This window comes from Numenius arquata, chromosome 26, assembly GCF_964106895.1.
Source record: "Numenius arquata chromosome 26, bNumArq3.hap1.1, whole genome shotgun sequence".
Lineage (NCBI taxonomy): Eukaryota > Metazoa > Chordata > Aves > Charadriiformes > Scolopacidae > Numenius > Numenius arquata.
In genome coordinates this window covers 2,672,109-2,696,169 of record NC_133601.1, presented here as the reverse complement: position 1 = coordinate 2,696,169, position 24,061 = coordinate 2,672,109, and the positions used below count along the sequence as shown (strand labels likewise).

The window sequence follows — 24,061 nt, the reverse complement described above, 5'->3', positions numbered from 1 at the left end:
ATGTTGGTGCCTGGTTTGGTGCAAGATCCCTTTCCAATAAAAGGTGGCATGGGAGGGTGGGGAAGCTCAGCAGGTCAGTGCCAGGGCAGCTGGGACTAAGGACAAACGCTGCTTTTCCTATGGTTGGGGGTGAGAAAATGGAATTGTGCTCTGAGCAGGGCGCGGGCAGACTTGGTGTGGGTAAACTGGGTCTAGGAAGTGATGAAAAGCCTGGGAAAAGGGAGAAGTCTGATGACAGATGTGTTCTTGTGGTTGCTGGAAATGTATCCAGAGATGGGGATTAAGCACTTGAGCTTTTCAAACTAATTAATAGAATTATTTTGGGAATTGATGTGTGAAAACAGGCAGGACTAACCCGGAAAAGTATTCCATAGGTGGCCATCCTGTGCTAGGGAAAGGATTGCTGGAAAGCCCTTTCCAAATATGAATATACTGAAATAAATGGGGATATTCCTTCAAAAGTTTGCCTTTGGGAATACCTGATGTTTTTTCCGTGCCTCTAAACTTTCTGCTGACTTGTGTGAATTAAAGAAAACATTGAGCATAGATTTAAATACTCAGGGTCAAAACTGGTGAGAAAATATATTGAATTCTTTGGGAAATGCTCACGCTTCAGAATGTCTTGCTGACTAAAATGGGGTCAAAAGACAAAATTTCAAGGCGATCCTTGTAATAGAGATTTGCAAGCCAGTGTTTTCTTGGTATTTTCACGGTGACGGGGGAAAAAAATAATCGAATAGAATTGTTTTGATGCGTTAAAAGCCTAAATGGAAAAAAAAAGGACAGTTTTAAAAACATAAATCCTCCCCCCCCCAGTTGAAGCTATTGCAGAAGTTTACAGTTGCCTCAGAATAATGTCTAATTGGTTTAGTTAGTTCTTGTTGATAGAAGAACTGTTTTAATTAGCTCCGAGCAGCGATGCTGTGTCACTGCTGCTCTTCACGCCACAGATGCTCTGAATTTTGGATTGATTTTGGATTGGTCTGGGCTTTTTTTTCATGAAGCATTGTTTTTATTATCCATTTAGTCCTCGGGGCATCAAGGAGTAACTCGTGCTGCGGATCTTAGATGGTTTTTAAATATGTGCCTTGGTTGGAGCCGCTGTATTTTGGAGCTTTAAGGACATTGAGGAGCTGGAAAAGTGGTTGCTGGATGCTGAAGGGTTAAGGTGGGTGATACCCGAATAACTGGGGAGATGTTGGGCTGCAGGCTCTCCAACCTACAGCGAGGGGTGTACGTTAAAGATGCTGCGCTATGAGACCCTGCCCTCCTCCCTATCTGGAGAGGGCTGAGCCCTGGGAGGCTCTGAATCAAACTGGGGGGGTTTAAAACCCGCTCTCGCCCCACTGTATTATATCAATACGCTGCTGTTGATGCCATTCTCAATACTTGTTCTCTAGGAACGTCCCGAGAAAAGCATTCCTCTTCCAAATCCACCTCCTTCCCCGCAACTCTGGCTAGATTTCGCTCCCCCCCCCTCCTATTTTTTCTCTCTTTGCAGCCCTTCTGCTCGGATTACAAGACAAGCCCATGATATCACCCTGAGCTGAGGCTGAAGGGGCTGGGTCTGGGGAGGGGTTTGCTTGCCTAAGTCTAGTGAAATTTGCCAGCAAGCAGCAGCTTCTCGCAGCGTATTTCTCTGGCTGCAGGATACTTTTTCCAGCGCAGAGGGGACCGCTCAGCCCAGAAGAAAGAACTTCCATGAAGCGCGACAAGCCAGAGGTCCCCCCCAGCACAGCCTACCACTAACTCCAAGGTAAACGCCATCTCGCCCAGGCTACGAGCCACAACAGTGGCTTTATTGCTAGAGATGAAGGGGCTGATTAATTAGTTTAAACATTTCTAACCCTCTCTTGCTTCGGGGCTGAGTTCACTTCTTGCCTTCTCTCTTTGAAGGTATTTTCTTTCTCTCCCATCACTTTGTTATAACAAAGTATGATGTTTGGACATAATGGGCTGGGGGGAAGAAGGTAGAGGTTTCTTCTAATCCCTGTCCCCTGAGACTTGGATTTGGCAGGACTGGAATATTCGGTGTCACTTTGCAAATATGTTGTGACCAAGTTAAAGACTTTCTCCCCTTCCTTGCTCCCAGGCGCGCAGAGATGAAATAAAAAAGACACGTTGCAAACTGTTTACAAGTTCAGGCAATGCATATTCTGTAATATTAGTAAAATGTGCTCGATTCAGACCAGAAGGCTACAGTACATGCCTTCAGCATTGTGTAAATGTTACCAGCTAAACTTCAGAAGCGGTTTAAATTCTCTCTTCTCTGAATAACTGTGCTCTTTCAGGGGAAAAGGCTTCAGTGCAGATGTTTCTCATTGGCAGAAGGTGGAAAAAAAAAAAAGCCACGTTTATGTCCTTAGTTAAGAAACTTTTCTGCTGTCATTGCTTGGCATTCCCAGCCCCGTGCAAAGCTGCCCTCAGCCCTGCAGCAACTTTCTTCAGGCTGTTTTATCACGGAGCAATTAGTCGTTTTTGAGGATGAATCCGGGATCTGCCAGAGGTACCCACCTGGGAAAAGTTGCAGTGCAGAAACTCGGGATGTTTCTCACTGGAATGAATTTAGCCCAGTTTGAGTTCTGACTCCTCAGCACTTGCACAAATAACTCTGCTGCCTTTTAGATTAATTTTTGATGTTTAATTTAAACAGATGATAGCGTGTGGGGGTGGAAAAAATTTATCTAAAGCCCAAGCTAGTTTAGAAGACTGTAGAGAAAGATCCTAGTTTAGCTGGCTGGGAGCGTAACAGGAAAACTATTTAGCATCTCTCTAATCAGCTCATAAAGCTGACATCGCAGGGCTTTCAAATTTGTACTGAGTCGGGCTGAAAAGAATTGCTTTAGGGTTCCTACCTGCCAGTTTCATTTCATCTGCATTGAACCACCCACAGTGGTGGAATTTCCTTGGTCGGAAGCTAGAGAGCAGTTAGAAAACATGAAATGAAATATTAGCATGAACTACTAGCAAAGTATTAAGCTTTATAGGGAGAAGCCACATCTTCAGCGTGGAGTGCTGGGGGCTTGTTGGGCTCCTTGGGCTGCAGGAAGGAATTTCACGGCGCCTTAGTTCTAAGGGCAGGACGATGTTGGAAAGCACCCCCAAAAATGGGTTACAATATGAAGTTTGATACCTCAGCCAGGTGGTGATGGGGCTCAGGACAGCTCTGACTCTGAGCCTGTCTGCTCTCCAGTCACATCCAGTGTGGGGCAGGAGTGGACAGATGAGGTCTTCAGAAAAACCTTCAAGGAAGTTTTAGCAGCTTGGCAAAGCCACTGAGGTTGAGGGGGGCGTTGGTGATGTAGTAGAGGATGATGCCTTTGTCTTCAGCAGGGTGATTTAATAGGGAAGCAGTGAATTTGCTGAAAGTGCTATCCTTTTGCGAGTTAAGCAGAGACCCCAAAATATGTGCTTAGTAATGTTTGGGGGTATTTTTCAATAGTTTGACTCCCAAGTTCATTGTCTTTACCTTACTCTATGGCTGACTTCCCTTCTGTTCTCTCTGGTTCTTATTTTTAAGTTTATTTTAACCTTTTATTCTTCCTCCTCCCGAACTGCTTCACAACGTTCTTGGTGCTGTTTAAAAACACAGCGATGCCCTTTCTTAGAGATGGCAGCTCCAGTGGATGGAAGGATTTAGGAGATCAACCAGTCAGTTGGTTTGCAAAACACTTTGTGAGATGCTCTCGGAGCATCTGGGGGGTGTGTGTGTGTGCAGTTACACGTTTATTATGAATGTCTGCAAATACACACATTGAGGGGGGAAAAGTCCCCCTGAGTGTGTGTGTTGGCTGTGTTACCTCTTGTAGGGTCTTTATTCGTGGACTAATTGTGTACGTCATGAACTAATTGTGTTCCATGAAAAAAGAAGTTGAATCCTGTAGCTCTTGTTGCCGCTGCTGGTTTTACTGAGCACAAATGGATTTCTTGGCCTTTGTAATCACGTTCACTAGCTGCAAATTAAAGAATTTATACTCCTAGGTTCTAAAAAATCACTTTTTCTCTTCAATTGTCTTGGAAGTATATTTGGGAATAAGTTCTGTTTCCTATTAAGAGTGCAGCACAAGGTCTGTGGAACAGGCAGCTGGTGCTGGCCAGGAGCCCGAGCGTTGTCATGATTCACATCTCTATTCGTCTTCATTCTCCGATATCAGGCAAAGGAAAGAGAGAAAGAAAATAAAGAACTTCCCCAAATGAAGCATATTTGAGTTGCAGCTGGGACATGGAGAGAAGATGCTGCATGTGTCCATCTGATCCCCAGGCAAGCTTTTTTTGCCTTCTAAGAATGCGTCACGGGGCTAAAGCTGAAGGCAAATGTGAATTGCTTCAGCTGAAGAAGTAGATGTGAGAAGAGGCCACACAGCCTGGATTTGGGAGCTGTAAGAAGCGCTCAGCTGAGCCCATTCGTGACCACAGATCTGGGTGATTTGCCCTGCAAAAGTTGTTGTGTCCGTGCAACTTGGGAAAGCAGCGTAATTCTAAACATTTGGATCTCATAGACCTCATCAGATAACGATGCCAAGGGCTTTGGTTGGGCAACTTCCACAAACACTGACTGTTCTGTTGTTAGACTTGTAGCTGTCTTTTAAAAGACAACACAAGCATAAGTGCCTTTTCTTCCTTACTCCCCTAATTAGTGTGTTTGTCCAGCAGACTTTCTCTCCTCCTGTCTAGCTTCAATAGCAAGCGATGACAAGTAATATACGTTCCTGGGCTATAGACATCTCTTTTTGCTGTCCGTTCAAGGTGCTGTCTGTTGGAGTTAAGCCTCATCAGCCGGCAAACCCTCCAAACTCTTTTCTGTTCCAGGTAGGAAGCTTTTTAGGAGGGGAAAAAAAAAAGTGAGCATGTGAATAGGTACGGTTGGACGTGAAGCAGAGGCCAGAAGGTTCTTTAGTAGTTATTAAATAATGTTGTTTCTCTCTTGAGTGAGATCTTGTGGTTGGTAAAGTCATGGCAAGTCTGTAGTTTCAGATTCTGTGAGTTTTAGTGGCTGTGGGAGGACACACTGGGACTTTGCTCTCTGTCCCTGCAGCATCCCGACAGACTAGAAGCAGCAAATTGCATTTGGTCACTTCCCTGATGTGAACAAGTGTTGAATTTGCTGCTGGTTGCCCTTGGCCGGTTTGCAATAATGTGACACTTGCTTTCTTAAAGTAGCTTTTGGCTCCTGGGTAGCAGGTTGTGGTTCCTGAGCAGCAACAGCTCTTTAGAGTGACTTACGAAAGCCCTACGCTAATCCGAGAGCTCCAGGAGCCCGAGTGAAAGGGGTGAGCAAATGGCTTTGGTTCTTTTCTCCTCAACTGTGAAGAGAAATCCAGAGGAAACGTGTTCCTTGGAGTGATCACTAGTGGAAAATATCAACATCCTTCTGGCTTGAAGAGTCTCTGGCTTTGTAACACATCAAAAAGCTATCCTGAAATGATCTCTGCCATCCTGCTTGTTCTGGGCTCTGCCTCCAATCCTATACAACATTTTACTGAAAAAAAACCATTTAGTTTTTGGTTGAGATGTCCCCAGCAGTGTTTTGGCTTCCTTTAGACATTCCACTTCCACCTTCAGCACACTCTTTGGATTGCCTTGGACGGTGCTGCCTCTCCTCAAAGCAGCTGGGTAGTGACACCAGAAGGGGCTTGGTGGCCCATCAGGTGTAGCGGGATGGCATCTCAGCCCTGAGGAGCCCATCCCAGCCCCAGAACACTGTACCTCAACAGCATCCAGGGCTGCATCCCCAGCAGTGCGGCCAGCAGGGCAAGGGGGGGGATTCTGCCCCTCTGCTCCGCTCTGGGGAGACCCCCCTGCTCCAGTGCAGCCTCCAGCTCTGGGGCCACCAACAGCAGAAGGACACGGAGCTGTTGGAGCGGGGCCAGAGGAGGCCCCGGAGATGCTGGGAGGGCTGGAGCCCCTCTGCTGGGAGGACAGCCTGAGAGAGTTGGGGGGGTTCAGCCTGGAGAAGAGAAGGCTCCGGGGAGACCTTGGAGCCCCTTCCAGTCCCTCAAGGGGCTCCAGGAAAGCTGGGGAGGGACTCTTGATGAGGGAGGGGAGCCCTAGGAGGAGGGGGAAGGGTTTGACACTGAAAGAGGGGAGATGGAGCTGAGATGTGGGGAAGAAGTTCTTTGGTGTGAGGGTGGTGAGAGCCTGGCCCAGGTTGCCCCGAGAAGCTGTGGCTGCCCCATCCCTGGAGGGGTTCAAGGCCAGGTTGGAGGGGGCTTGGAGCAACTTGGTCTGGTGGGAGGTGTCCCTGCCCAGGGCAGGGGGTGGGATGAGATGGTCTTTAAGGTCCCTTCCAACCCAAACCATTCTTTGATTCTGTGGTTACAATCAATGGGGATTTAATCTACGGAAGCATTGACCATAGTGCCCGCAGCAGGGCTGAGTCTCTTGGAACAGCAGGAGAACGTAGCCAAGCTCTCACCCAAGCGAGCGGTCGCGTTTCTATTCACTTTAATAGTACTGGAGAGGGGCCCAGTGTGACTTGCCCTTGTGTTGGCTGGAGAACGGCTCCAGCGGCGGTGGGAAATCCTGCCCCATGGCCACGAGGGTGCCCGAGGAATGTGCTTTGGGTGACAGGGCATGGAATTGGATAACCCAGGGCGTGCGATTGGGGCGGTACCGTTTCAAGTGGCTGACTACCAAGTGTTTGGTGCTCCTGGCCGAGCCCCAGGCGTGCCAGCAGTGGTTACAGCGCTAATTGCCTCTTCCTCCCAATGGATGCCAAGCCCAACGGAGCGTTGCTGGATCTCCCGGCACGAATCAACCATTCCAGGCTTTTCCTTTTGTTGTCTGGATGAGGATGGGAGCAGGAAAGCTGGTGCCTCTGGTTTTGTCGGAGCTGATCTGTTGTTTGGATGATTTGGTGAAATTAAAAAAGGGGGTTGGAACTCGATGATCTTTAAAGTCCCTTCCAACTCTAACCATTCTATGATTCTATGATTCTTACTGGTAGGAGCAAGCTTTTGGTTTGGGAAGATGAACAGCCTATTAGTTTCACTTGGTGAATTCTCTGGAGAAGTAAAAGCTCTATATTATTTTGAAGTTAAACTGTTGCACGTTTCCCTTTAGGCCCTTGTTCCATCTGCTTCCTTCAAGACTTAAGACTGGTGTCCTGAAAAGGGCTGAGTCAGCAGCTCACAGGAGCATGCCTTAAAGCCTTAAATTACACGTTAATGCGGTGACGGAGAATCGTCTTACAGCCTGAAGTACAGGATGGGGAGCCAGGAGTCCTGGAGTATTTTCCTGGCTTCTCCACCGACTTGATTCAATAGGTTTTTAATCTTGTGTCTTGGATTCCTTTGAATGGGGAGACCAAAATATATACTTTAAGGATTACATCATTATTAATAAGTCTGGAGGCTGTTAAAGGGAGGATGTGAGGGGAAGAAGGAGCCCCACAATAAAGGGAATAGCCAGCACAACCCAAACGTCCCGCAAATCCAAGCCTAGATTTGTTCTAAGGGAGTTCAGCCTGTGCAGCTTTCTTTGAGACTTGGGGGGAAAAATGCATCCAAATCTTGGTTGCGGCAGCAGAGGAGTGGGGTTTACTTAAATTTATTTCCCTTATTAAATTTTGTTATTGTGGCTTATAACGATGCCACCGTGAATGTACGTGTGGAGTCGGCTCCTATCTGATACTGCCCTATGTAAATGCTCTTGAGTCTCGCTGAATCCTCAGCATCCTCACTGAAGAGCAGTGATAGTTTTGATATCGATGCGATACAACTGCCTTAGAGGTAAGGAGAGAGATTTCAGGGGGGAGCCAGGGAAGAATAAACCCAGGACTCGTGTGCCTGTTGTGCTGTGGAGTGAAGGAATCGGTGTAAAATTTTCTGTGCTGCTTCATCAACCCTCCAGACCAGTCCTGTACTGGTCTGGTTACTGGTTACTGCTTGTCTTTGCCTCCCAATAAAAACTGCCCTGGATGGTGTGAATGGATGTCTCTGCCAGAAGATGTCCAAGCTTCTCTGGTGCCATAATTCCCTGTTTTTCCCCCAAACCGTGTTGACAGGAAGCAGAAAGCCCTGAGCCCTTTTGGGTACTGCAGTGCTGAGTGGCTTCCATGGACGCTGCTGGTCACACTGGGGCTCCTGAAATTTCCCCATTGTACCTGGGCTGCTGTTTCTTGTGGAAATACTAAAAATATGCCCGTGTTCAAATTCCGCTGGATTCTGCTTTTCCTGACGCCGTGACTTGGGCTGAATAGTTTCTCTGAAGCACCTCAATAAACAAGACCTCTGGGGCTGGGAGGTTTTATTCCTGGGGCGATGCAAGCACTGTGAAGGCTTTGTCTCTTGATGCTTGAATTTATAACTATTTTGCAGCGGGCGGTAGTGTGACCCGAAGGGAGAGCGGGCTGTGGTTGCTGGTACACACTGCAGCGCTGTCTCCCGAAGCGTGTGGCATCGCTGCTCTTCTCATCTTGGGGAGAATTCCTCCAGGATTCGCTTCCACAGGTGGAATTGCATGAGAAGGGAGATTTCAGAATGGTTTTCCAGCACCTTTCCTTGGTACTCCTGGTCCTTGCAGGATCCAGACAAAGATGAGAGACGATGCTCTACGACCTGAGCACAAAATGTGTGTGCCCGGAGTTATTTTCCTCAGCGGAGGTTTGGGATCGTGTTCATACAGGCTTGTTAAAATTCCCTTTTGCTGGTCACGCTTCCCGCTGTGGTGCAGGGGGCTCACGGACAACCTTTTCCCCCTTTCACCAGGTTTTTTTTTTCAGTTCTATGGTAAACGGTGTTTTTCCTTAGTCTTGCCTGACTCCTAAGTCTCTAAACTTTTGGGGAACAAAAGCAAACCCCCCTGCAGTTGCATTTTGGAGGCTTGGGGCACCTGACTCAGCCAAGAGTGAAAATAACACCTACTGTATTTACTATAAATTAAATTAGTATCTCCCTGACTAATCTTGGTATCAATTAAAGTAACCTGGAAGTCTGTTGTGACACACCCCCCCTACCCTCTCTCCCCCCGCCATGCCCCGGCTGCTCACGGACCATGAGGTCTCCCAGTGCTGTGCCTTTTTGAAGGGCTCTGGCATCTCGTAGGGGTCTGTCTGCTTTATTAATTAACGCTTCAGGGAGTACCGCTCTCAGCTGGTAACGATTACATCCCGCCTCGGAATGGTTTCCCCAAACTGTTGTGTCTTTTGGCTCAAGTCCTTCAGTGAAATGACTCAAGAGCTTTGGTTTGAATAGAAAGCAGCCCTGGAAACTGGTGTTGAGCAGATTTTAGCTGTTCCTTGGCCTCTGGTCGCCAAAGACCCCCATTAACCTGCTGTGGAGCTGCTCCTTGTTTGCCTTGGCACAGGGGGACGCGTGAAACACGCTGACCTGCTGTTTCCTGAAAAGGCTGAGGGACTTGGGTCTTTTTAGTCTGGAGAAGAGCAGACTGAGGGGGGATCTGACCAACACCTATAAATACTGAAAGGGTGGGTGTCAGGAGGATGGGGCCAGTCTTTTTCCAGTGGTGCCCAGTGACCGGACAAGAGGAAAAGGACACAAACTTGAACATAAGAAGTTCCACCTAAACATGAGGAGGAACTTCTTTCCTGTGAGGGTGGCAGAGCCCTGGAAGAGGCTGCCCAGGGAGGTGGTGGAGTCTCCTTCTCTGGAGACATTCAAACCCCGCCAGGACAAGTTCCTGTGGGACCTGCTCTGGGTGGACGGGCTTTGGCAGGGGGTTGGACTGGGTGATCTCCAGAGGTCCCTTCCGACCCCATGTGATTCTGTGATTCCGCGCTGTTTGTCCATCCTTTTCTCCTGTAAAACATCCTTATTGAGTTCACTATTTGAGGTTTCTGCAGTATTGTGAACCAAAACTGTAACCTAGAGGGGAATTTGGCATATCCTGTTAATTCCACTGACGTGCCTTCTAATCTTCGTGAGAGATAGAGGTCCCTCAGGACTTGACCGTAAGGCTGCTCACCAGGCGTTATCTGCCTTTGTCACCTCAAATAGCCTTCGTGTGGCCGTCTGCTGCTCTGCAAGAGCATCCAGAGGCTTCAGGAGGTCCCAGCGATATAGAAGTCACCATCCTGGTTAAGAGCCTGGAGAAGAGAAAGCTCCAGGGAGACCTTATAGCAGCCTTCCAATATCTGAAGGGAGCCTACAGGAGAGCTGGTGAGGGGCTCTTTGTCAGGAAATGTAGTGACAGGACAAGGGGTAAGGGTTTTAAATTGGAAGAGGGGAGATTTAGATTAGATACCAGGAGGAAATTCTTTCCTGTGAGGGTGGTGAGAGCCTGGCCCAGGTTGCCCAGGGAAGTTGTGGCTGCCCCATCCCTGGAAGTGTTCAGGGCCAGGCTGGATGGGGCTTGGAGCAACGTGGTCTGGTGGGGGGTGTCCCTGCCCAGGGCAGGGGGGCTGGAGCTCGATGATCTTTAAGGTCCCTTCCAACTCTAACCATTCTATGATTCTATCCCTGAATGTGTTTAAGAGTCGTTTAGATGTGGTGTTGGGGGATATGGTGTAGGGGAGAACTTTGTAGAGTAGGGTTGATGGTTGGACTCGATGATCCCAAGGGTCTTTTCCAACCTGAATGATTTTATGATTCTATAAACAGAGCGCTGTGTGTGTGGGACAGCCATGGGAATGCTGTAATGACTCCTTTAGGAACCCAATCTGTAGCTTTCAGCTCAGTCAGGGTCCCGCTACCCCTCATCTTAGTTTTTTGGAGGGAGATTATTTTTTTTTTTGGTCCGGCTTAGTTTTTGATGAGTGTTCCCGGAGGCAATTCATGCAGTAGCAAGGAACAACAGCCACATAAAAACCAAGTAGGTCAAAACAGATGTTTAGAGAAGATTAGAACTGAAAACCAGATTTTTCGGAAGACCACTAGGCTTGAAGTCAGGCCCCCCCCTTTCGGTATTTTTGTTACTTATAACTAACACATGTTACTCTTCTCCCTTACGATCTGACTTAAGGGGGTTAGTCAAATCTTTTTATGCTGTTCCTGACAATTGCTCTGCCCATGTGTTTATCCTCTGGGCTAAAAACCATCTTGTATCCATGAAAAACGTTGTTAAGAGGTTTGTTTTGAAATCAGGCGCTGGTAGGTATTGAATTCAGGCGCGTCTGACTCCGGCTGATGTGCCCTGACTCAGGAGCCTTTTATTTGCACAGAACACATGTATCCTGCCCCCTCCGCTGCCTTTGCTTTGGGAAATCCCCTTTGTTCCCTGCTGGAGGGGAGCAGCCTTGGGAAAGCAGTTGTGTTTCCTTCTTCTCTTCCCTTCCGACTCTCTCTGACGTGGGGCAGGGCTTTACTTTATTCCCGTCTTTCAACCTCACCTCCCGAACTGCAAAAAAAAAAAAAAAAAAGGAAAAAATACCTTGTTTGCATAGCAGTATTTCTCTGAATGACTGATGAAAATTTACAAATCTCAATCTTGTGAGACTAATGTGAAAGTATGTGGCTCCTGGAAACCAAATGTTTATTTTCCAAGAATTTTTTGCCGTGTGTTCCCCCCTCTCCCTGGTTTCATTAGACCCATTGTAAAGTCTCCTCTTGCTTTTCCCGTTTCCTTCCCTGATGTTCAGTGCTGGACTTGTAAACCACATGCTTTCAACTTCATTTGTCTATTCCTTGGCCAAATGCCTTTCATCCCCAGGTCTCAAAGTGCTTCAGTAGGAAGCGCGTGATCACCAGCCCAGTCTAACACAAGGGGAAACTGAGGCACGGCCCTGGAAGCAACCTGCCTGAGGTCACACAGAATCAGAGACTCACCGAATGGTTTGGGTTGGAAGGGACCTTAAAGACCACCCGTTCTTCCCCCCCTGCCCTGGGCAGGGACACCTCCTACCAGAGCAGGTTGCTCCAAGCCCCCTCCAACCTGGCCTTGAACCCCTCCAGGGATGGGGCAGCCACAGCTTCTCTGGGCAACCTGGGCCAGGCTCTCACCACCCTCACAGCAAAGAACTTCTTCCCCACATCTCAGCTCCATCTCCCCTCTTTCAGTGTCAAACCCTTCCCCCTCCTCCTAGGGCTCCCCTCCCTCATCAAGAGTCCCTCCCCAGCTTTCCTGGAGCCCCTTGAGGGACTGGAAGGGGCTCCAAGGTCTCCCCGGAGCCTTCTCTTCTCCAGGCTGAACCCCCCCAACTCTCTCAGCCTGTCCTCCCAGCAGAGGGGCTCCAGCCCTCCCAGCATCTCCGGGGCCCGCAAAGCTGAGATTTAAACTGATGTCTCTTGAATTCCAGGCTAATTGCCTGGGACGGGATACATCTCCTCATTAAGCAGCTTGAAAGGCTGGTTAACGTGTTTGGCTGCGTCTTCATACGAGTATGTGATCTTTTGGTCGTTTTTTAGGGATAGCTAAGACCTAGCAAAAACACTGGAGGATTTTAGCTTCTAGACATCTGGTTTTGGAGCCAAGTCTTTCCCCTTCTCCCTCCCCTTTGGTGGTTGCCAGGAAATAACGGAGCTCTAAAGGGCTGGGGAGGTTTTTTTTTTTCCCACTACTCTCTGGCATTGCTTCATTTGGAAACTATTCAACCACCGACCCCCACGTGCGCTGTTTGACCGCGCCATGTGCCGGGTGCCTGAGGGAAGGCTGGGAGAAAAGGACCAGGATTTAAACTCTGCACAGCATCTGGCTGAAATCCCTCTCGTGAGTCCAAAAGTTGCTGGTTCATCCCTTAAATGCCCAGCTTATTTAAGGCTGTGGCACTTGTATGACAAATAAGTCCCGATCCAGACTTGGCAACCAAAAGCTGGAGCCCATTAGCCAGGGTTCCATGGGATAGAGGAGGTTAGCCAAGGCTACTTCTGCACAGTGTCTGGGTGCAGTGGCATTTGTTGATTCTCTACAGGTGAAACCGGACGTGCAGTGACAGAAATAAGTCTTCTGTCATCATAGTGGGAAAACAGACTTCCATATAAATACCTATAAATACGTTTCATTACCCTTCTGATTTTCCACTGTGTAAGTGATGGGTTTGGCTTCTGTATTGAAGGAGGTGCAGGAGAAAAATGGTTCAGTTCTGTCCTGGTAGGGTTTAACCCAGGTTGGCTGTACCTTGCAAGACCCACCGAATTTACAGAGAAATAGGAAAATCCACTGTTAGCGCTTGTGACCTGTAGAATTTTGCCCTGGAAAAGGTATTTTTCCAGCTAAAACTAATTAGCAAGTTGGCTGAAAACTTAGAAATGGTTTTCATGGGGGGGGGGAGCATCAGCTTGTTCTTCTACCACCCAAGAAAGAATTTACTTGACTTTAGTTTTCACAGTCGACATTGTACATCGTCTTTTCTGCAGCTTTCTCCCCAGCTGAAGCAAGAGAGATAAAGTCCGTGTTGTTACCAAACCTCATTCAAAGTTTCTTTTCCTTTCAGGACGGCCCCGCGGTACCCACCTGCACTGACTGGCAGAGGACTTGGCTCTGAGAACTGTGGGCACCGAAAATGGAAAGATTCCTGGGTTTTACCCATAACCACTGTTTCTTCATGCTGTTCTTCATCTCCCTGAGCCCTACGGGCCTTGCCCAGTACGAACACTGGCCCTACCTCCCCGGTTACCCTGAGCCACCCCCCCAAGTGTACCAGCCCCCCCAGAGGCCGGCGAACGTTCCCAAAATCCAGCTGCGGCTCGCAGGGCAGAAGAGAAAACACAACGAAGGCAGAGTGGAGGTGTTTTACAACGGCGAGTGGGGCACGGTCTGCGATGATGACTTCTCCATCCACGCTGCCCATGTGGTCTGCAGGGAGCTGGGCTACGTGGAGGCGGTGTCGTGGCTACCCAGCTCGAAATATGGAAAAGGGGAAGGTAAGGGAACTCCGGAGCAGTGGAATTGTCCCGCTGCCTCTCCAACCCCCAATAATTACTGACCTGTCGATCAAATTTAAGATGTAGTGATATTTCCTGCAAATGTAACTGCAATAGCTTCCTGGTGAGTAGCTTCCTCTTTAATCACAGAATGGTTCAGGTTGGAAGAGACCTTAAAGCCCACCCAGTGCCACCCCCTGCCCTAGGCAGGGACACCTCCCACCAGACCAGGTTGCTCCAAGCCCCCTCCAACCTGGCCTTGAACCCCTCCAGGGATGTGTGGGCAATTGCAGATTGCACCTTATTGCACCTCATTCCCAAATACGTGCTCAACAAAGACTTCGAAAGGTGCGTGTTTGTGTGTTACAGCAATGGATTCTTAAAACCCTAATGCTCGAGAGAGAAAAGCTCCGTAATATTATATAACCCAGAAGATTTAATTGTTGTGTTTTGATGTGCTGTTAGTTAAATGTTGATGGAATTCAAATGATGATGAAATTCCTGATGAAATTCAACCAGGGCAAGTGTAGGGTGCTGCACCTGGGGAGGAATAACCCCCCCACCAGGACAGGTTGGGGGTGACCTGCTGGAGAGCAGCTCTGAGGAAAAAGACCTGGGAGTCCTGGGGGACAACAGGATGCCCATGAGCCAGCAATGGGCCCTAGTGGCCAAGAAGGCCAGTGGCATCCTGGGGGGGCATCAGGAAGAGTGTGACCAGCAGGTGGAGGGAGGTCATCCTGCCCCTCTGCTCTGCCCTGGGGAGGCCCCATCTGGAGCACTGGGACCAGTTCTGGGCTCCCCAGTTCCAGAAGGACAGGGAACTGCTGGAGAGGGGACAGCAGAGGGCTACAAAGATGATCAAGGGACTGGAGCATCTCTCTGATGAGGAAAGGCTGAGGGACTTAGGCCTTTTTAGTCTGGAGAAGAGCAGACTGAGGGGGGATCTGATCAATGCCTATAAATACTGAAAGGGTGGGTGTCAGGAGGATGGGGTCAGTCTTTTTCCAGTGGTGCCAAGAGGGAACGGGCACAAACTGGAACACAAGAAGTTCCACCTAAACATGAGGAGGAACTTCTTTGCTGTGAGGGTGGCAGAGCCCTGGAAGAGGCTGCCCAGAGACGTGGTGAGGTCTCCTTCTCTGGAGACATTCAAACCCTGCCTGGACACCTTTCTGTAGGACCTGCTCCAGCAAGAGGTTGGACTGGGTGATCTCCAGAGGTCCCTTCCAACACCATAGCATTCTGTGATTCTGTGAAATGTTGATCTATGGAGAATTTTTTCTGCAAACACTACAGCCTGGCAGGCTGTTGATGTAACCCGCAGACAGATTATTTCCACCGCAGTGGGGATAAACGTGTTGTGTGTCTGTTACTTAGCGCCGCTCGTTAGCGCTCACACCTATAAACTGGCCCGTAAAAGAGCAAGGGGAGGCCTTAACAGCGACTTGCCTGAAATGCGAAACCTTGAATGTTGTCCCAAGCTGTGGATTTTGGCTCTTGGGGCAGAGTAGGAGATTTCCGAGCAAGAAAGAGGCCGTGACATTTGAAAACAACCCAAAAACTGATTGCCACGGGATTTAACGAGCGTTCTACACGCGCCGGGATAGCGCTGGGTAAATCCTGGGGCAGAGAAGCCTGTGAAGGGGGGATCGTGATTTCTTCGAACTGCAAATCCATGCTTTGCTGGAACTCTTTCTGCTCGTCTGTTGGGAAGCATGGCGAGGGCTGACAGCTCCATCCTCCACTAATTAGCCAAGGGAACTCATTAGGGTGCTGGAACGAAGCTGGGCCAGCCAAGGGAAACAGCTACAGAATCTCCTTGTGGCTCTGAAGGTCAGACGGTCCTTTCTGTCCAAAGGACGTGTTATTCTTCAGACAAGCAAAGCGTTTGGGATCCTAAAATATGGAAATTGCTTCTTGGCCCTTGCTCCCTGCAGTTTAGGGGGTCAGTCCCTGGGGAGCGGCGTGTGCCCAGCACATTCCCAAAGGGAAAACGAGCTCTTTGAAAAGACGAATCTCAGAGATGCTGTTGGGTCTTTTGCTCTTGGCAGCTCCTGGGAAAACATGACCTAAAGCTTGGAGGTGACACTGATTTTTGCCTGCTCATCTTAAAAGTGAGTTCTGAGAGACCTGATTATTTAAAAAATATAGTCTATATATGCATATACACGTGCTTGTTCATGTGCATATGCTTTTTGCTGGAGGGAAAATGGTAATTATAGTCTGGAGACTGGATCTGGCCATTTGTTTTCAAAGAGCACCCAAGTAACAGGATGTTCCAATCAATAGCAGTTTGTTAAAGCTTTTGCAAAAATCTGCTTTTAAAAGGTTAGGGCATTTAATCAAAACTTTGAGCTGTGTCCTGTAAGAGATTTAATGAGGATTTGATAAATGAGAAATGATGTAAAGAGAAGCCTTAAATACGGAAGGGCTGAATTGGTGAGTGTGATTAGGGGGCAGGCTCTCATCAGCCAAATCGAGGGGACCCGGTGACACTGCGTGCTCTGAAGTGGCTGTCATCAGAGGAGGTTGGTTATCACTACAGGTCTGAGTCAGGCTGGGGGTATTTTTTATTACCACGCAGATAATGGAAAGGGAAAGCTGTGGGGCAGAGCTGTTTCCAGTTAGGAAGTGTTTGAGGTGGATCATTGATGTTCCTTAGCTGTTTTATTCAAGCTTATTTCAGCCGTAACCTCTTCCCCTGCCATAGTAAGAGCACAGCAGCCTTGCTTTCCTATCAGTGTTTTATCCTCTTTATCAGAGGCTTATTCTCTTTGCGAGTCTCAGTTCTGTTTTCTTGCCCCTTCAGGGAAAATTTGGATGGACAACGTCCACTGTAACGGGAAGGAGACCACCCTGGCAGCCTGCACTTCCAACGGCTGGGGAGTGACGGACTGCAAACACACCGAGGACGTGGGAGTGGTCTGCAGTGAAAAGAGAATCCCTGGCTTCAAGTTCGACAACTCGTTGCTTAACCAAATCGAGGTAAACGTGCTTCAAATGAAGATCCAAGAGCCTTCTGTGGACGGGGGTGTCCTCCACTGCACATTATGGGTTATCCCAGCTGCACACTGTGGTTAAAGCAAACTCTTGGCGGTGCTTTTAGACGCTGGCTAAAAATGCAACTTTCAGATTTTTGTGTGTGTAATGAGAACTTGAAGGGTTTTTTTATAGCGTGAGAATAAGGAAAAAATACATTACCCCTGTTCCACAATCACGTTTCAGAATTGAAAACTGGTTGGTTATATTCCTAAGAATGAATTTAGAGAGGCAGGATGTGTGCTGTACTCATAGACCTTACACCTGGGTGACTTCGTTGCCTTGTAGAACTAAATTACTGAGTTTTCTTTGCCCTGTCCCCTCCCCTTCGGTACTGGGAGCGATTTGGAGGTGTCTGGTGTAAGAGCGGGGGTCAGTGGGGAGGCCCAGATTTGGAGGTGAATAGGGCTTACAGCCACGGCTTGAAATGGGCGGATTTCTAAGGAAAGATATCAAGAGATTTTTGCACAGTTTGGCTAAGCGATGACGAAATAACCATGATAACTGTGCAGAAATATTTGCGGGAATGGGGGATTAGTACTGGAAGTGATGGAAGGGATTGAAGGGAGGAAAACGTGGGCTGGTCACTGGGGAAAAGTGGATTGTGACTGGGTTAGACTGGTAATCTAGACTGGGCTGAGGTTGAGACTCTTGGGGAGATGACAGAAGCAAAAGACTCGAATCGCCTTCCAGTGGGCTTGTTAGATTTCTGCAGAGTGAAGAGCTGGGGGACTGGAAAGAAGTTGGGCTGGGCTCTTCAAATCAAAAAAAAAAACAATGTGGGTTTTTTCCTTCAGCTTTTCAGGTTGGAAAGTATTTGTGGTGACTCAGCTAACATCTCCCGCGTTTGGGATGCTCGGGTGTTTCAGTAAGTGAGTTCAGCGGTTGCCCTTGGTCAAAATTTATCGAAAGAGCCCATCCAGTAACCACAGTCAGATCTTATTTTAAGCAGAGAGGGAATCCAGGATGTATCGTACCACAGTGTGGTTTCCACGGCTGAGCCTTGGTTTTGTTTGTGATCTGAACCAATGGATACAGACGCCTTGATCGCTTTACAGCAAAATTATTCTAGCAGTTCCGTCGCAGCCGCTGATTTAGAAAGGGTCTCCCAGTGTATTCTTCCACGGCAGGCTCCTGTGCAAGGGTGCGGATGTAGGACATGAGAGCTAAAATTCTCTTCCTTGCCTTGACCTTGCTTCACTTGGCGAAGGAGGGAAAAGGAGACTTTTCCAGAGGGATCCCAAGCTGCCTCCGTCAATGGCGCTGTTGTTGCTCCGGGGAATGAGGCGAGATCATGGAACATCAGTGATGGCTTTGGCAGACGCGTGCTTCCCCAAAGCCACAGTGAATCCTCAAAAAAGATGCCTGGAAGAAAAGATGCTTTAGTCTAGACGGAGGTCACTTCACTCCGAGATGCTTCGGGTATTAATCATAAAAGCTTTGGAAGGCTCTGCTTTTCCATTAGTTAAGCACTGGAGGTTGACTAATGAGTTGAACATATTGGATAATTGAGGGAGAGCTTGTGCTGATGCTGTGGGGGTGCTTAATCTTCCCATATGATAAGTAAAATGAATCATGAGACTGAAGCAGTTCGTGTAGCAGGAGCCTGACTCACCAAAAGGATCTCTAGGGAGAAATAGGTGTCAGAGAGGTCGTGTTCCCTGTGTCCTGGCAGCTCCTGGGAGCTGTGTATGGATGAAGGCATCCGTTGACAGGACAAGTAACAGTGTTCACAGCAATTGCTACGTTCTGATGGCTAAAGACACTGAACCGGTGGAGGAAAAAAGGTAAAATAGAAGAATAGCTTTATTTTTAAGTGCCTGCACTAAGCCTGGCTGTCTCTGTGGCTTTGTCCTGGTGGTAGAAGATAGTGTTGCGTTTTGTGGGCAGTAGCTTCTCTCACCCCCAGCTCTACATGTCCGTGTGTCCGTGCTTCTCCCCTCCCCATCGCTGCCTGAATTTTATGAACAACTCAGTACCGTACTGTTGGTTTTACTCCGCAAAACCAGGCTGGTTTTTCTCATATCCCTGTAAGATCACTGGCAGCTGAAGGGTTCTTTTTCTGCTGGTTTCGTTGCAGCGGGATTAAGGCTAAAGGTGATGTGCTATAAATTTTTAAAATGCCATTGGGGAAGTGCTTTTCAGTCACAGCTAGCTGTCGAATGTTTAAACTCTTCCCCCCCTTCTCAGCTTCCCTCCTCTTCTTAATCTTTGCTTTATCTCATTAGCAGCTGGCGTTGACATAGTTTGAGTCAAAGATGATGAGCAGGGTTACTCATAGGGTCATAAACTCCAAAACAGGGAGGTCAAAAGGCTTGTGTGAACGCAAGTTGAAAGTCTTTGCCCTCTCTAACATGCCTGGGAATTCTGCACATCATACCTCGCATTCACCAGAGGAAACATCATCGTTTTCTAAGCCGCTGGGTTCTTCGGTCTGTAGCCCACAGCTTGCCCAAATGACGTTTCCTCTTTGGAATGATATCAGGGGTTGAAGGGGCCTGGAATTTTCTACTGAGCAGCGATGCTGTGGTCAGGTCTCGCCACCAGTTCTACTGGCTTCAGCTATTGCTCTGAGGGAGCCAAACCAGTACAAATTTCCCACTGACATTTCCAGTGGAAGATATTTCGGTTTGCCCTTAAGCTGCTTATAAAACCAGGCTTTACCCAAAATAGGTCTGGTTTAAGACGCTGCTCAGAGCTTATGTGTTCAATTGCACCTTCCAGCGTTGCTCTCCCACACTATTAACTGTTATTCACCGCAGTTATTAACGACTGTGATGATTCCCAAATGGATCTGACTTTGCAAACTGCTGTGTTCGCAGCCGGCAGATTAACCAGGAGCAAGCCCTGACGGCGGTGTCCCTTCGTGTGTCGGGGTGGAAGCTGCGGTGGGGTAGGAGCAGCGATTTTGTGCTGCTTTCAGGGGAAATAATGTGCTTTTTGCAGCCTGGTTAACCCATCACCAAACGTGTGCCATCGCGTCGGAGTTCCCTCGCCTGTCACAGGGAGCTCTGTTTGTTCCCACTGCCGGAGACAGACAGAACATCTTAAATTCATCATTTAGAAAGTGTCTTAAAGACCCTTTAGTGCTAAGTTCTCCGGGGCTGCCAAGTGCTGCTAAGATTTAACGTGGAAAGGCAGTAGGTGAAAGAAAACATCTGACTTCATTTTGATGGGGCTCCAGCTTGGGGTGGGGGGGGTGGGGGGTTGCTGTGCAAATTGACATTTGCTCAAATCTGGCCTTGCTTCCTAAAAATCTGACAGGCAGAGAGTTCACACTCTTTTAAAAGCGACACGATAGCCCTTGAGCAGAGTTTATTTTTGTTGGACGACAGACATACCTCCGTTTCCCAGTTTGGAAGTGCTGCAGATAAGTAGTATAGGATGAATTTTTCCATCACCATAAACCGCTTAACTTATACATCTGTGCTCAGGCAGATCTTTTCCCGTCACAGCTCATATTTTGAGGGTTTCGTCATATCTCTTCCCGTTCCTGAGCCTTTCCATTCCCTGCCCCGTTGGGAAGGGGCAGTGCCTGAGCCTGGCTTCTGTGAGACAAGTTGCCGGTCACAGGCCAAAGTGAAATATTTCACTCGAGGACGAGTGATGGAAGATCCATGATGGGAGACGGGCGGGAAGAGGTTAACTCTTCCACCAGGACTGAGGTCGGGGCAAGTCTGAAATCCATCAGTCTGTTGCTAAAGGGCAGAGAAACTCCCACCGTTGTCGTTTTTGCTTGCTGTTTTCCGCAGCCACTGCAGCTTTTAGCCTTGGGACTTGTTCAAAGGATTATTTTCTTGGAGGGTGACGAACATGCGTGGCAGGGACAGCTCTTCCACGGGCTGCCGGCTGGTCAGAATCAGCCTGATACCCCTTAGCTCAGTGGCTGCGTAAACACTGGAGGTTGCTCACCTTTTCAGGGCGAGGAGAGCAGTGTTTGTTGGATGCCGACGTGAGCGTGGTGACACTGAATGTGTTGACAAGGGCTTTTCCCCCTCCTCTTTAAAGTGTGTAGGCTAAATACGCAGATGGTGTCTCATTAACGGAGAGAGTAGGGCTTGTGGTTTAACTTAATTATTGCCTATTGGCCTTTGGGAGCATATCAAGGCCAGGTTGGATGGAGCTTTGAGCAACATGGTCTGGTGGGAGGTGTCCCTGCCCAGGGCAAGGAGGTTGGAATGAGATGATCTTTAAGGTCCCTTCCAACCCAAACCATTTCATGATTCTGTGATATCAGGAAGTTCTCTGCTGTGAGGGTGGTGAGACCCTGGCCCAGGTTGCCCCGAGAAGCTGTGGCTGCCCCATCCCTGGAGGGGTTCAAGGCCAGGTTGGAGGGGGCTTGGAGCAACGTGGTCTGGTGGGAGATGTCCCTGCTCAGGGCAGGGGGTGGCACTGGATGGTCTTTAATGTCCCTTCTAACCCAAACCATTCTGTGATTCCATGAGGTTGATGCTGATCCTCGCTTGCTGTGATCCTCCACAGAAGCATCTGCATATCCAATATGATGGGGCCAAAATTGTTAGAATAACACTATTGTTTAACTCGGGGTTTGATTTTTAGCTTGCGTTCCTTCTTTTTTAGCCACAGTGTAGCCTGGAGTAAAAGCTCTGTTCTGGAGACTCTTAATTCACGTTAGTGGCTTGATGTAGACCTTGGGTCTAACTGTGGTGGCAGAGCACGTTTTACCCGCTTTATTCCCAGTGGTGACTTTTGTAGGCACTGCAGTGTGACGGGCACGTTGCGAGGGGTGTCGTGGGAGCCCAAAGGTCGATAAGGGTGAAAGGAAAAGTTTAGTCACGTTGGGTTTTAAGTGCTCAAAGTGCATCTGGAAAGAGGAAAAACTGTTTGTTGACTGTGGTGGAGCTTGGGGGGGACAGACAGTAAGTGCTATAAATATTTGCACTGAACTGCAATAACTTAAGCTTTGTAAAACATAACAAGTGGAATCTGCTGCTTTAGCCCAAGATCCCTGAGCAGATGGGCCCGTGGGCCCCCAGTTTGCCCCCAGTAAGCCCCGTATCTGTCCTGCAGATGGAGTAGGAGTCGTCTGTGAGGGAAAGGGCCAGGTTCTAGGAGCTAAATGGAGAAAAAGAGCGGGGAGCAGAATCTGTGCCTCCTGGCTGTCCTGAATTGCACCCCTCCATCCTCTAAGATGCCACAGCAAAAGGTGCAGAGAGCAGGATAAAATCCACATACGACTGTTGGTGGTTTCTTGTCCTGCAGCTCACAAGTGTCTGGCAGAGGTCGGGTGGGCAGCACGGACCTGCTTTAAGGTTCCTTTGTACGCTGCCAAAGCCCGCGGGTTAAATGTGTGCACAGTCTTAAATGTTTTCCTAAGTCTTTGCAGGATGCCAGAAGCTCTGAAATCAAAATGATTTAATGTGTGTTCACAAACCCCCGGAGCAGGGAATGCTGTCCCTGCTTTTTCAAACAGTACCTGCGACTGCCTTACTGCCTCGACCAGCAATTTTAAGACCACGGTAACTAGCCTCTGCCCTTAATATATTCCTTAAATAAATGCACGATAGGTGGTTTGTTTTTTTTTTTTTTTCAATCTATCCCCCAAAACATCCTTAACAAAATATTTGTTGTCCGCCCTTCTTTCCTCTGTGTGCACACACACCGGCTTCAAATAGGACGTGCTCTAAATATATCGAATTGCTGCCGCCGGTACAAGTTCCCAAATAGATCTGGTACCTGAGACTGGAGCGTAGCTTTGGCCAGACGGTGGGCAGACAAGGTCTAGCTAAACATACCAGCCTGGGCTGCTATTTCTGTCCTCCTTTTCCCTTCTGGGTGCATATGAAGCACTAAAAAATAAATATATATATATAAAAAAATGTCACTTCAAAGCCCAGCAGCTCAAAGGCTCTGGTTATGCCAGGTTGAAAGTGGGCTGAACTATATTGTCCAGGGTTTTTAACTGGTGGGAAAGGGCAGCTTTCAGTTAAATTGGGCTCTGTGGATGAGGCTGTATGAAATGCTCCCGTACGCTGAGCTGCCTCTAACAGGAAAGTGTAAGGAAGGGAGAAGGAAAGGGTCGTTGTCACTTGGGGCACGTAGATGATTCTTCCTCTTATTTAGCTTTTTGCCCCGCAAACCAGTGCAGACTCTCTCCATACGGCGGGGAGCTGCAGCTTAGGTCACCGCCATCTGAGACTTCAGCCCTGCGGCTGGGCTGTCCAGTTCTCAAGAATGTTTGACAATAAAAAGGCTCATTTGCCTGTTTGTTATGACAACAGCGTTTTATTTTCTTTCCCCTTGGTGTAAATGTTTACTTCTCTAAACGTAAGCCCCTGTGGAACATAAATGCTGATGGTTGGTCTGTCTAGAAGGGGTCTAGAGCTGGCTAGACCTAGAGCTAACTCCAGACAAATATTAATTAAGCTGCTGTTGGGATAAGGGACCGCTAAGCTTAAGTGCTATAATTTTAAAGAGTGTGTGCGTGATGGTTTCTAACTCCTTGCCTCAATGGTTTCTTTGTGATGGCTTGTGGTAGGATGGGGTGCTGAGTTTGCTAGGCAAAACCAGCAAACCCACTTTCCTGGTGGTTGTCATCGAGCCAGAGGTGTGAGCTCTGGAGCTGGTGGGGCTGAGAAGGCACCGGGGCTGGCACTGGTTTGCTGCAGGTCCCTGGGGAACAGTTAACCCAGTTGTCTTCTTGCACTGCCTGCATCCAGGGTCCGAGCAGTGACAGGCGTTGTGCTGGATGTGACAGCACTTCTCGGTTACACAAGACAATATTTAACTAAGCCTGAGAGCAGAGTATGAGCTTGTTCTGTTCTATGGTGCAGAGGTCGGGTAATAAATGTGGCTAGCTTACTGCGGCTGGTCCAGATCGTCTTTAAAATAGCTCACTAGAAGCTCTTGTTGGTGGGTGAGAAGCTCCACACGCCCCATCAGTGTGTGCTGGAGCCCAGAAAGCCCCCCCGCACCCTGGGCTGCATCCCCAGCAGCGTGGCCAGCAGGGCGAGGGGGGGGATTCTGCCCCTCTGCTCCGCTCTGGGGAGACACCCCCAGCCCAGTGCTGCCTCCAGCTCTGGGGCCACCAACAGCAGAAGGACACGGAGCTGTTGGAGCGGGGCCAGAGGAGGCCCCGGAGATGCTGGGAGGGCTGGAGCCCCTCTGCTGGGAGGACAGGCTGAGAGAGCTGGGGGGGTTCAGCCTGGAGAAGAGAAGGCTCCGGGGAGACCTCGGAGCCCCTTCCAGTCCCTCAAGGGGCTTCAGGAGAGATGGGGAGGGACTCTGGATGAGGGAGGGGAGCC

The 24,061-nt window shown here is 48.7% G+C and overlaps 1 protein-coding gene across 1 annotated transcript in view; it reads left to right on the top strand.

Annotated features, from left to right (window-relative positions):
- The first annotated feature begins 1,574 nt into the window (after positions 1-1,574).
- Positions 1,575-24,061, top strand: part of LOXL2 (lysyl oxidase like 2) — a 61,397-nt gene continuing 38,910 nt past the window's right edge. Inside the window, exons 1-3 of the mRNA XM_074164125.1 lie at positions 1,575-1,756; positions 13,328-13,757; positions 16,567-16,742. Of these exons, the coding sequence (XP_074020226.1) occupies positions 13,397-13,757; positions 16,567-16,742 (537 nt within the window). The 5' untranslated portion in view covers positions 1,575-1,756; positions 13,328-13,396. The remainder of the gene's footprint in view (positions 1,757-13,327; positions 13,758-16,566; positions 16,743-24,061) is intronic.